This window comes from Garra rufa, chromosome 2 (genome assembly GCF_049309525.1).
Source record: "Garra rufa chromosome 2, GarRuf1.0, whole genome shotgun sequence".
Taxonomy (NCBI): domain Eukaryota; kingdom Metazoa; phylum Chordata; class Actinopteri; order Cypriniformes; family Cyprinidae; genus Garra; species Garra rufa.
The window spans coordinates 45,778,494-45,792,506 of NC_133362.1; the positions used below are offsets into that span (position 1 = coordinate 45,778,494).

A 14,013-nucleotide genomic window follows, 5' to 3' on the forward strand; every position below is an offset into this window, starting at 1 on the left:
GATAAAGACGTTTCGATTTCTGTTCTTCTAAACCTTTTATTCATCAAAGAAACCTGCAAAATTCTAATTAGCGGATATTTTCAACATAATAATTACAATAAATGTTTTGAGTGGCAAATCAGAATATTAGAATGAGTTCTGAAGGATCACGTGACTGAAGTATTGATGCTAAAAATTCAGCTTTGAAATCACAGAAATAAATTACATTTTAAAATATATTCAAATAGAAAACAATTGTTTTAAAAAGTAAGAATATTTCAAATGTTTACTGTTTTTGCTGTACTTTCGATCAAATAAATGCAGGCTTGGTGAGCAGAAGAGCCTTCTTTAAAAAAAAAAAAACTTACTGTTCAAAAACTTTTGACTGGTATTGTAGGTATCATTTCATATTAATTACATATTATGTTTTTAATATACACATAAAGCTGCTCTCTTAACAACAATTGGAAACATTATGTTTTTTATAATTGTGTCCCTCTTCTTAATTTGTATAGTCAAATCATCCAACGTCAACATTTCAGTGATCACACATCAAAGTAAACTCTCTGATTGAGAGCATGTGCGTGTATGGACTCTTTACTGCTTCTCTTTCACATTCTTTAAGATTAAGAGAGGACATTTTTGGCCTCATGTTGAGAACATCATCAATCATATCTCGATTTTAGGAAGCGCTTAGCCTCTGACATTCCAGAGGGTTGCCAGGTCTCTGGCTGGCTCTTATTCGTTCTTGACCTGCAGCAGGGCACTGTCCAGAAGCTGTCTTCTCTGCTTAGTCTTCTCCAGGATAGTCTTCCAGCGCTGGTTGAGGTTCTCCAGCTTGTTCTGCAGACCTCGCGCCTCCTCTCCGGCGCTGGAATCAACGAGGTCACTGCCGGCCTTATTCACCGCCTCCACCGTGGTCTTATGTGCCAGCACATCGTTCTGCAACACCTGGCGAATGGAAAGAAATGACAATACGTGAGATGTACAGGACATCTGAGTGGTTCTGTGGCTCAACAACCGCATTATGAGAATAATGACATACGTGGTGCTTGGCGAGCTCGATCTCGAAGGCTTTGGGGTCACCGCAAGCCTTCCTCTGTTCACTAAGCAGCTCTTCGGTATGAGTGAGCCAAGACAAAAGTTCATCTAATGCATGCTGGAACTGCCCCAGAGCCAACAGTGCTCCCTCCAGCTTGTGCTATAAGAGATCAGGACACGGTCATTACAATAATGTTATGACTACATTGTGCAGTGAAAAAGCAGGCATTGTGACATGAGAGCATCAGCTCAATCAGAGGTGTGAGTTTGGGGCGGTACTTCCTTTTTGTTAGTCCAAGTTTCTTTTCAGTATTCATTACTGGAAATATGTCACATTATGGACATGCATTTCAAAGTCACATTGATTAATGATGCAATTCTGTTTCTGTTGCACTTACAGTGCAAACTTAGTACTTTACAACAGTGTGTTTTTATTCTTTAATCTCTCTTTATTCTTTACTACTTACACATTTGTTGGCATTTCTTTAAATCAGGGTTTCTACAGATATGAACAAGTGAAATGTAAGACTTTTTAATACCACCTTATATTAAATGTAAGACCTAAACCTGTAATGGAAATACATGTTATATTATATACACATATGTAATATTTTATGTGTTTAATGTAAAAATAAAAATAAATTTCGTCGCGGTCATACATTATGTTTATTACTATGATATACAGTGAACTTTTCTTATCAGCAGATAATATTCCACACAAAATAACCCCATTACAGTACCACATCACCAAGATTTTGGTGGTGAAAACAATATTTTCATCAGTGTTTTATCAGCTTTTACATACTCAAATCTGCATATTTTTATTTACCTTAATAAAGGCCTATTTTTGAAACTTTTGAAATGTATGCATCACCTTTCATGTCTAATTATTACAATTTATCAATAAATTCTATAGGGCTTTTACCAGTCAGATTAAATAATTTACACTGCAAAATTATTATTTTTTTTTATTATTAGGAAAACGTTATTTAAGGTATTTTAAGGCTTTTTAAGGACCCGCGGACACCCTGTTAAATGCTTAAATTTCCCTTATTTGGAAGGCAAAAAATTATTACAATTTAAACTGCACAATTTTTTAGATAATGCCGTTTTCTAAAAAAAAAACAGTGTTTGAATCAAATAACACAATCGGACGATTAATCTATAACTGCTACAGACCTAGATTTGGTTTTGTACACATTTATAGTCTTTCTGGTCACACCCAATTTTTAACAATCCGATCAATTCCCAATGGATAAAATCTGCTACTTTTTTGAATATCCTGTTGCACTCTGGGATAGATCACATTACAGACACAAAATGGGTTGTAAATTAATGTTTAGATCTCAGTGTCTGACCTGTCTGTTGATAATCTTTTTATCCAGGTTGTCCCAGAGCATTTTCAGCTCATTCATTGGCTCCAGGATGGGAGTTCGGTCTGCTTCTTCTACCACCTTCTTTAGCAAAAGCCCGGCCTGATGGTTCAGCCTTTCCATCTCGATCTGTAGCTGGTATGCGTCACCTTTGAACTCCTTCACACACACGACAGCACACATTACATGATTAGTTTACTGTTTCACTATGGCTGCATTTACACTGCAAAGCCTAAGACACTGATTGGATATTTTTCATTTTGTCCTCCCTTTTAACATTCACTACAATATACATTCTTTCTTTTACATTCACAATAATATACTGCCAGGCTATTTTGAACTGGTAAACTCTTGTGTACAAATACAATCTTGTGCTAAAAGCATGTTAAATCACCTGTGAACCATTTTAAAATCATGAATGGTTAAACATTTACAATTGTGCAGACTGTGTAAGATGAAGCAAATGAATGGGTCTGTGTAAACACAGCTGCTGTGTGGTCTGTCGGCTCAATTATACTCACAAAACAATCACAAATGAAAGAAACTGCAGATAAATAGTTTTAAACTTTGATCTGGATCCACAATGACTTTGACAAAAAGCAACGCGTCATGGGTATGAGAAAATCTCCCCTGCACAAGCAGTAAATCAATACCTTCAGCTCCTCGATCTGTTGTTTCACAGTCTCCAGGTCTGTGCCCACAGGCGACATCGAATCCAGTTTGCCTTCCATAATATCCACTGAGTCAAACATGTTCTGTACAGAAGGAGAAAACTATTGTCACATGCTGCACAACATCCGTGCTTTACAATCGAGTCGAGTTTCATTATAGCCCCAATACAAATGTGTCTCAGGTGACAGTGAAAATGAACAAAACTAAGCCACACCTAAACCAATTCTACTCAAATCTGGAGTTTTGTGCAAACAAGTACAACTGGTTAATATCCCCAATGGTCCCTTTAGAAAGACCTTATAAGAATAAATGAGAAATAAAACTTGAATTATTCAGCGACCAGCGTGAATCATTTGCTTGATTAAAGTAGGGCACGTTCTTGATCTGGTTATGCTATGACAATGACAAAAGGCACAGTTTTTTACCCACTTGGCACCCACCTGGGCTGAATCATGTCACATGAATCATTCATTAAACACTGTTTTTTTCCTTCATGAGCACATTCAGCATGATATCAGATCAGACTATGCTGACTACAAACTAGCTACTGCATTTTCCCATGACTGAATGGCCAGACAGATCTGTGGTCAGAGTCATCAGGAAGGCAATGGTCTGCGTGTTTCACATTTACCTGGAGGCTGTCCTGAAACTGCACCGCATTTTGCATGGCTTCCTCTAGAGTCTCTACTCTCTCTTTCCACGTCTTATTCAGGGTTTCCCAAGCTGAGTTCACCTGAGGGATGTACGAGATGTGGTCAGACATTATACAGCGTGACGCCAACTCTGACTCATCCAGCACTTCAGTTACACCAGGAACACTTACATTCCGGGTCTAAAATTAACAACTGGACAAAATAACATAAACTTGTCTTCTGTAGGAAGGCTTTATTTTTAAAATGACTTTATTCATTTATTTTTTAAACTGCATGAAAAATCTTGTATCTGAAGTACAAACATATATCCAAAAATTTATATTTCTCATGCAGCTAAAATTGTTACATTTTTTTTTTTACCCTGCTTAGTAGTGCTTACACATGTAATGCTGTATATACATAAAAAGTTTAAATGGTCCTTATATTTAAAAGTAGGGATGCACTGAATGTTCTGCAACCGAAATTAAAGCCAAGCATTAACGCAAAAGGCCGTATAAATTATACCGAACAATGACGTGACGCGATCAAATAGAGGCGCGCACTAATGCAGCAAACATGTCGGCAGTGTGGAGGCATTTAAAACTGTCAGAGAAAAACACAAAAATCATTTCAAGTTCCGACAGCGAGAGACTGTTTAGTATCGCATCACATGTCTTCGATGAGAAGAGAACGGGCTGGTTGTTGCTAGTTACTGTATGATGACTGAAATCACCAAATGGCCTTAAACCATTAGTCAATAAACGACAGAACATTATGTTGTATAATACATGCATTAATTGTATTTATTCTGACAGCGCTGCATGAGCTCCTTAGCCACACTATTTAAAAGTGTTCAACAAGCTTTTTTAACATGTAAAAGCAATGCTTTTTTGGCTTTTTTCAATGAATTTTGGCATCATTACCTCATCTATACTTTTCTTGATCACTGGTTTATCAGGTTCTCCGCATGCTGTCATGAGCTCCGCCCCCAGATTCTGGACCACATTCAGCTCCTCCTGTAGCCCGTCAATCTCTTCTCTAAAGCTCTGTGAAGCAAAGCATCAAGAAGATGAAAATGCTGCACAAAGCTGAATGAGCATCAAACATTCTGTTCTGAAGCTTCCAGACCTCCACAGACTCTTGCTGTTGCTTGACCACTGAAGGATCGACTCCAGGCTCCTCCAGCTCTCTCAGCAGATCCTGTGTGTCTTTAATGGTGACGATGAGAGCGCAGTGATCACACCAGAACTTCTCAGCTAAATCCATGACATCCAGGAGCTTGGCCTCTCTTTCCTCCAGAAGAGCTTGGATGTCATTCCATAGAAACACCATCTGATCTAGCTTATCTTGAACAGCTTCAAACAAAACAAAAAACGCATTGTGTCACACTGCTTGAAAATGAATAGTTAGATAAGAGCCCTGATCCCATACACTGAAATGACAGCAGCATAGTTACCTTTGGCCGAAAGGTCCCTGTCTGCTCCTTCGGAGCGAGCGATCATCTCCTCTCCTCGCTGCTTGAGGGTCTCATACGATGGTTGAAGCTTCTCCAGGTCTACATTTACAGCTTTGTTCTCTGATATCTGCTCACGGATCTTCTCCACCTCCACAGAGATGGACGGAGGCTGGCGCAAGCGTTCGGCAATGCGCTCCAGAGACTCCAGCATGGGGTCTATCTTATCATGAAACTGTGGAGATCATTGACATATAAAGGAGGTTATTTACATACTTAAGTAGCAACAGGTGAGAGAGAGGAACATTAACCAATGCTACTAAAAAGAGCAGAGTATCACTCAGTAAAATACTGAAATCTACCTGAGTGGATTTGGAGATGGCTTCATCCAGGGCAGTAGCTCTGTGCTTGACGTCAACTTTAAGCTGGCTGTACAGTTTGTCTGCGGCCACGTACTTCTCTCTGATTGGCGCACCCTCCGTGGTACTCAACTCCACCAGCTGAGGTCCAGTTTTATTCATCTTGTCGATATGTGGCTTGTGCTCTGCTATCAGCTCTCTCATTTGCTGAAGATGGGAAGTTTAATATCGTCAGGATAAAAAGCAGTGGATTGCTCAAAACATTATCATCGAAAGAGAAAAAAAAAACTGTTAAAGGTCAAACTAAATCCGACAACATATCACGCAGATCTCAAATAGCATCTGTCTAGCCACTGATGTACATAATACTTTATCCTCTTAGCCATTCTAATGAAGCACTAAGCCATTCGAGGCGCTGCATTACCGTGATTTTGTAACAGCTAAGTACAAGCCAAAGCAGTAAACCATTGCACGTAAAACCATACTCATTTGAATCCATAGAGGTGATTACATGAAAACTTTTTTTTGGGTGCATGTGAACATATCTAATGTTCATGAACGTGAACCCATCAGCTCTAAGTGCAATGCTACAGTTCAGCAATGGTAAAAACAAACAAAATGTATAGTATTTAGTCCACATGTATACAGAATCTCACAAAAGTGAGTACACCCCTCACATTTCAGCAAGCATTTTAGTATATCTTCTCAAGGGACAATACTATAGAAATGAAACTTGGATATATTTTAGAGTAATCATTGTGCAGTTTGTATATCAGTTTAGATTTACTGTCCTCTGAAAATAACTCAACATACAGCCATTATTGTCAAAATAGCTGGCAACAAACATGAGTACACCCTAAGTGATAACAGCAGTATGTTGTTTAACCATGCGACACCACATGTCCTATTCATCATGTTTATGTTTTTGTCTGCTTAACAGGACCATACAAACTTGTGTATCATGTATTAGAGCAGTTAAAATTAGGTGCTTTAAGTACAATTCTCTCATACTGACCACTGGATGTTCAACATTGCATCTCATGGCAAAGAACTCTCTGAGGATTTGAGAATTTGAATTGTTGCTCTCCACAAAGATGGCCAAGACTATTAGAGGTTCAGTAACACCCTGAAATATAGTTACACTACAGTGGTCAGGGTCATACAGAGGTTTTCCAAGATGGGTTCCATTCGGAACAGGCCTTGCAAGGGTCGATCAATAAAGTTGAGCACTCGTTCTGTGCGTCAGGTGTAGAATCTGGCTTCAAAAAACAGATGCATGAGTGCTGCCAGCATTGCTTTAAAGGTTGCAGAAGTAGAAGGTCAGCTTGTCAGTGCTCAGACCATACGCCGCACACTGCAACAAGTCGGTTTGCATAGGCGTCATCCCAGAAGGAAGCCTCATCTGAAGCTGGCTCACAAGAAAGCCTGCAAACAGTTTGCTGAAGACAACCTGTCCAAGAGCATGAACTACTGGAAACTGTCCTGTGGTCTGATGAGACTAGAAGATAAACTTGTTTGGCTCAGATGGTGTCCAGCATGTGTGGTGATGCCCTGGTGAGGAGTGCCAAGAAAATTGTGTCTTGCCTACAGTCATCATGGTGGTGGTAGCATCATGGTCTGGGGCTGCATGAGTGCTGCTGATACTGGGGAGCTGCAGTTCATTGAGGGAAACATCCTCCAGAAACTAGGCCGAATGGCAGTTTTCCAACATGATAACGATCCCAAACACACCACCAAGATGACAACTGCCTTGCTGAGGAAGCTGAAGGTAAAGGTGATGGGGTGGCCAAGTATGTCTCCAGACCTGAGCCCTATTAAGCACCTGTGGGGCATCCTCAAGCGGAAGGTGGAGAAGCACCATGTGTCTAACTTCCAGCAGCTCCATGAGGAATGGAAGAGGATCCCAGCAACAACCTGTGCAGCTCTGGTCAATTCCACGCCCAGGATGATTAAGGCAGTGGCAGATAACAACGGTGATAACACAATATATTGACATTTTGGACAAGTTAACTTAGGGTGTACTCACTTTTGTTGACAATAATGGCTGTCTGTTGAGTTATTTTCAGAGGACAGTAAATCTATACTGCTATACAAGCTGCACAATGACTTCTCTAAAATATATCCAAGTTTCATTTCTATAGTATTGTCCCTTGAGAGGATATACTAAAATGGTTGCTGAAATGTAAGGGGGTTTACTCACTTTTGTGAGATACTGTATAACAAAATGATATTTCAGACAGATGATGAGTACCATCCATTAGCAGGTTTGTGCTGCATTTGAAAACAGTGCATGTGTGTTTTTGGCCTAGTGTGCAGTTGTAGGAGTTTTAATAGCTGTCACAGCAGGTGTATATCTTACCCTCAGCTCTTCTTGTTGCTGTCGAAGTGCTTCATACTCAATAGCCAGATGGGACAGCTGAGTGAATGTAGTCCTCGTCTCCTGCAGCCATGGCCAGAGTTCATCGTACGTCTCCCAGAACTGGCAGGCTAGAGAATGAGCTCTCTCCAGCTGCAGACAGCACTCCGAATTCAGCTGACTAACCACATTGTATTTCTCCGACAATGCCTGGAGTTTCACCTGTATGACACCACACTGATTTTAGTCTGAAATCTCTACTGTACACAGATTAGGCTCAGTTTTTTTTTATACATTTTCTTTTATTTACCCTCAACGCTTCCTTCTCTGCCTCATCTTTGTTGTTCATAATGGCCTCGCCAGTCTTCACAATGTCATCCACAGCATCTTTATGTCTCATAATGTCCATGGAGAAGCTCTGGAGGAGAAAGCGTGCCTTAGGCAATTTGTGCTTTATAACGTACTGTATGTTTCTGTGCAATTGCAGGTTAGAGATGACCACATGAACACACAACTGACCTTCTGAGCCTGTAATTGAGCTGTGGTCTGCTCTGGCTCAAGCCTGACGTCTCCAAGGCAAGACAACTTCCTCTCTGCCTCTGTCAGCCACTCAAGCTCAGTGGTGGCTGCCTGCTCAAACTGCACATTACGGAAAAAGCATTCAAACACAGATGTGTGGTTAGGCATATCACACTTCCATACACTTCCAGTATTTCATATAATTCACAGATTTAACTGACATTTATTTAATATATATAGTTTAATATGAAAAAAACCCCATTACAACCACTATCAAGATTCCCTATGTAGACATATTCATATGTTTATAATAAACAGCATCTTCTACAGTCCACCCAGAGAATTAAAGGAAGCAAAACTGCAAAATCATGCCACAGAGAAATGTACACATCTATCAGCTTATTAACATGATTCCCCAGATTTACATAAGAAAAAATACTGAACATTTAGCAAATGAATACAGATTGTTACTTGTTTTACAAGCAAAGAAATTAGCCAGTCAGGCAATTTGCAAATATAAGTCTAAAAACAGTATATTTAATTCTAAGAGAGGAAATGTTCATGAATAAAATTCAAGATTTTGGTTTAACAAACACTGACATTATTGGAGTCAAAAAGTCACAAAAATGCAAACTGTTTCGCTTCATAATTACTAATATATTATTATTATGAATAATAATTTATTTCAAATGTATTAAATATTATTTTACCTTACTTATTTTTTTACAAACCTAGACGAGTCAGCTATGCATGAATTCATTAAGTCCTCTCACGGCACAAACACAGTAATGTGATGCAAATGTAGTCAATCTGGGTCACACTCCATTAGTATATTATGTAAATACCATCAAGGCGGCACAAGAGGATAAATTAAGTTTGAATGACTATAAAGCACTAAGAATTAGCACCACAATGAGGCCAATCACCCTTGGCAGCAATCACAGGCGCTGCATTGTTCGGGCGCTTCAACAAACTTCATTGTGAATCTTCCTAATTGAAGGGTAGTGTTATGTTTTCATACCTGCTGGGATTTTAAGATGGCTGCTCCCGTCTGGTCTACATGCTGTGTAATGGCATCGCTGGCTGTTTTGTAGCGCTCGTTGTCATCTGTGACCATCCTGTCCAAGCCTTCTCTTGCTCGCCATGGAACGAGTTCCAGCAGAGCGCTGCTGACTTCATTAAGAGAGTCTACCAGTGGCTTTTGATCCTTAACCTCCTTCATCAGTGTCTGGATGTGACAAAAAACAAGCAGTCATAAACTGACACATCCCCCATATCTGTCAACATTTTAATATTGAAATGATAAACATTTTCTTTCTGTCACATTCTTGTATTGTTTTTCAATTAGTGGTGGCCAAAATAATTAGAACACTAGTATTTTCACCAGCTAAAAATGTGTTTAAGTCAGTTATTTCTCGTTCGCTGTTCTGTGTCAGTAGGAAATATCAGTTTACATTTCCAAACATTCATTATGCCATTAATTGTAATAATCCAGTGAGATGTAGACATGAAGAAACAGAACTGAGACAGACGAAATCCAGGAGAACTGTGGCAATGTCTCCAAGATGCTTCAAAAAACCTACTTGCAAAGCTACAGTACTGGTAAAAGTTTTAGGCACTTGTGTAAAAATGCTGTAAAATGAGGATGCTGTCAAAAAAATGGCAATCAATCAACTTTAATGAACTAAATTGAATCAACTTTTGCTGTGACCATCCTTTGCATTTAAAGCAGCTTTTGGCCTAGGTGCACTTGCACATAGTTTTTCAGGTAGCTCAAAAATCTCACTGGATTATTACAATGGATTATTGCAGTGTAATTACACTGTAACAATGACACTATCAATGACAACATTTTAGCCAATGTCTTATTTTCCTCAATGAATCTGCATTACTTAATAACCATCAACACTGTATCACAATTAAGAGGGTGGCCTGCTGTCCCGTTTTAGATCTGACAAGCCCAGTTTCGAAAAATCATGTCCGGCTACATTGTTTTGCTCTACAGTATGTACTTTTATAGAACTATAATATTGGATTTCATAGACCAAACTTGGTCTGGCAAATCTAAGCACAGTTTGAGATACTGAGTCGTCTGAAACTACAAAGTACACAAATGCGGGAGACTTACAAAACTCTTGTTTGTTTGGTACTTTAGGTGCCTAGCAAAAACACTTGAGATCTTATTTGTTATTTTTTCCTATGGGTTAAAATGCAGCTGCAGCACTGACACTTACTTTCTGCCTGTCTTGTAAATGAGTGAGCTGCTCTTCGACCGGCTCTTGAGCTTTAAACGTGGCCAGCTCAGCCTCGACCTTCTCCAACCAGGAGTTTAGCTCCTCATGGCTGTTTTGCAGCTTTGTGGCAAGAGACAGGGCTTTGTCCAGAGTCTTTGAAACATTGTTGCTCATTGTGTTGATCTCTGAATACCTTGTCTTTATTCCATCAAGTTTACCTTGGATGACCACAACCTCATCGCCTGAATGAAAGTACACACACACACACACACACACACACGATAAAGACATTCATACAGTTTTAGGGCATAGAAAACATTTCATCTAATAGGAAGCATTCTAAATGTTGACTCAGATTATGTAGATATTTAAAAAAAATTCTAAAAGAATCTAGAATTATTGCATTTGTTACATATTTGAACCTCAATGTTTTTTTTAATCTCACCTGTAGTCTGTTTTAGCAGTTCTAACCCATTTAGTATGGCCTGTTCAATATTTTGTTTTCTCAACTCAATGTCTTCATGAAGAGCCTGGACATTGAAACAAACATCAGTCAAGAAGCATAGGATCCTTCATACCAAAATCATACCACGCCACTTAAGACACAGAAATTAAATGAACAAAACAGGGGAAGGAAGCCTTAAGAGGAGGAGCGTGTAAAGTACCAGCTGCTCAGCATGCTGTTTTGTGAGCACGGCCGTCGTGTAGTCTTTGATCGAGACTTCGTTCAGTTTGCTGTAGACCTCATCGAGCCAGGTCATTAGAGCCACTTCATCCTCCCCAAAGAGCTGCGCATTAGCCAGGGCCTGCCGTAACAACTCAGCCTTCTGGCGGCAATACTCCTGCAGCTCGATATAGCTTCTGTTGGTGTTGTCAAGCTTTGCCTGCACCAGCTCCTTGTCATCCACACAGCTGACGGCCCGTAGAGACTGGCCCAGACTCATGGCCTGGTACAAGATCTTACCACGGCCCAAAACCTCCTCCTCTAAAGCCTGATTACCATGGAAGGCACATGACCAGGGTGTGGAAATCATAATGACAGAAAAAGAATGGGTCAAATGAGAACATATGGAAAAAACAACAAAAATGCAGGGAAAATGGGTAACGGATAAAAAAGTAAAACATGATGGAAAACAAACTAAACATGGTGATGGAACTATGCTGTCACTATAGACGGATCTGTACCTTATGCTGAGAAATTTGCTCCTCTAACTTGGACGTCTGAGTGCCGATGGGCTCTGACTTGGCTAGTCTTTTTTCGGTAGCTGTAAGCCACTCCGTCAAAGGCTCAAGGGTCTCATGGAATTGCTGTGCCACCACCAAAATATTCTCCAACTGTTTTTGTCTGCCAAGAGTATCGCAGTTAGTTTTATGGCTGGACATGACTGGGTTTGATTATACTGTACCAACAGATGCTAAAACACAGTCCTTTACCCATGAAAATGACAAATTATATCTTATGAGTAGAGTCAGAAAACAAGAACTGATTCATATTTAGAACTGTAAGATTTTCCCACCAAAAATGTTTTTGCTTTACAACCAAAGCATGATAATTCACTTGTTAAGTGATGACATAATGTGCGTCCAACTAACGCTGTTTCCGAGTCCAAGCCTCAACTTATTTCCCTTGAGAAAACTATCTCAACAGCCGTTTATAAGCACTATTTATTCATATTAAACATTTAAGCTAAACGTTTTCAAACTTACGGTGTACACTACAGTCTCTGTGCTCACAGTGTCCCAAACACAAATCATTTTTATATTTATTTATTTATATGTATATTTTCAGTGTCTGGTGATCTGGGATTTCGGTATGGAGTTAAAGGGGGCGATTATAACATTTTTTGGTAGTATTATATCTAGTGGTGGGCCGTTATCAGCGTTAACGTGCTGCGTTAACGTGAGACTCTTATCGGGCGATAAAAAAAATATCGCCGTTAATCTATTCTCAAAGTTGGGTTGGGAGCTGGGTCTAAACTACGCAAGATATGATGACTTTCACCTTGATATTTTAGCGCAGATGACGTATACCTAGTCGAACTGCACTGTAGGGGGCGAGAAAGAGTCTTCAACTTCTGTGAAATTACCACATCAAATGAGACGTGCTGACATTGATGCAGTTATGAAGCCGCTTCAGGGCAGGTGCGTTGCTAGTCCCTTTTTACTGGGGCACGTGAGTTATAATTTACTTTGATAATCCCGAAATAAAGACATTAAACTATATGCAACAACTGAATTGACGCTTCTAAAAGCAACGCAGTTTAATGGAAGACTATGTACGCAGAAATCCATGCCGGTGCGCGTCTGTGTATTTAACGGCAACACGCACAAGTACTTGGTTACACAAGTTTGTATAGGTAATTATGTTGTAAATGCAATTGTCAAGCAGTTTGTGATGCATTTTGGAAACAGGAGATGAGCGCCTGATCTAATGCGCCACCTGGCCCGTTCTCGAAGACTTACTTTTAGTCATTATTTGGGTAGCACACATATTCTGAATGCCTTCAGCAGAATTCAAATTAGCCATTTTAATCTAGATTAAAAGAATTAATCTATGCCCACCCCTAATTATATCGCATTGTAAGTGTATATTAGCACCGTTTGTTGTTTTCTCATTTTACTACTTCGTTTGGACACGGAAGCAGTAACGCGTGACGTCAGACTTAACAAGCAGATAGTCTATTCCTATTTGACACTTCATTTCCAAAATGTAGAAATGCATTCGCGTTAATATTTTTTACCTGTTCTCAGCTTTCTTAAGTAGGGCGTCCCACCTTTGACCCAGGCATTCAATCTCTCTTGCAAACTTCTCTTTATCAACTGTATCAGCTAAGTCTGTCACCTTCCGTCCCTCTGTCTTAATCAGCTCCACCGTGGCTCTCCTTTCATCCAGCAGTCTCTGCAGGAGCTAGATAGAGCCAGCGGGGAAAACACAGTGACGTGTAAAACCAAACATTATTAATCAGTAAACTAATTCTCTTTGAGATAAATTCTAAGCATTTCTGACTTGGTACCTTCTGTTCTTGTATCTGTGCTTTCACCACTTTGAATTCTGCTGATGGAGGCTTCTGATTGGCCACCAGCTCCTCTGTGTCCGTGAGCCAGCTGAGAAGAGACTCGAGTGCATCCTGGAACCTGCCACAGTGCAGCAGGGCTTCGTGAAGCTGTGCCGATCGCTCCGCAACCTGAGAAGATCACACATACAGCAGTGTTAAGGAAACTTATTGCTGTAGCTTGGCATGCTAGAAATTGGTGTAACATCTTGCTGCACACCACTTCTTTACAGACTATTCTTAAACTACTGAAAAGCTAATGCCATCACTACTTGTTAGTTACTCACCAACACTGGCAAACATTATGACTGTTATCAAAAGATTATGAGCATTCCAGAGTGC

The 14,013-nt window shown here is 39.8% G+C and overlaps 1 protein-coding gene across 1 annotated transcript in view; it reads right to left on the reverse strand.

Moving 5' to 3' along the window:
* dst (dystonin) overlaps positions 1-14,013 on the reverse strand; it is a 229,974-nt gene that overhangs the window by 38,074 nt on the left and 177,887 nt on the right. The window contains exons 58-76 of the mRNA XM_073834681.1: positions 13,633-13,803; positions 13,360-13,526; positions 11,804-11,963; positions 11,284-11,610; positions 11,064-11,148; positions 10,619-10,860; positions 9,406-9,612; positions 8,385-8,504; positions 8,176-8,283; positions 7,869-8,087; positions 5,513-5,716; positions 5,154-5,385; positions 4,826-5,052; positions 4,621-4,743; positions 3,697-3,798; positions 3,047-3,148; positions 2,379-2,552; positions 1,025-1,180; positions 733-930 (exon numbers count right to left, since the gene is read on the reverse strand). Of these exons, the coding sequence (XP_073690782.1) occupies positions 733-930; positions 1,025-1,180; positions 2,379-2,552; positions 3,047-3,148; positions 3,697-3,798; positions 4,621-4,743; positions 4,826-5,052; positions 5,154-5,385; positions 5,513-5,716; positions 7,869-8,087; positions 8,176-8,283; positions 8,385-8,504; positions 9,406-9,612; positions 10,619-10,860; positions 11,064-11,148; positions 11,284-11,610; positions 11,804-11,963; positions 13,360-13,526; positions 13,633-13,803 (3,324 nt within the window). The remainder of the gene's footprint in view (positions 1-732; positions 931-1,024; positions 1,181-2,378; positions 2,553-3,046; positions 3,149-3,696; positions 3,799-4,620; positions 4,744-4,825; positions 5,053-5,153; positions 5,386-5,512; positions 5,717-7,868; positions 8,088-8,175; positions 8,284-8,384; positions 8,505-9,405; positions 9,613-10,618; positions 10,861-11,063; positions 11,149-11,283; positions 11,611-11,803; positions 11,964-13,359; positions 13,527-13,632; positions 13,804-14,013) is intronic.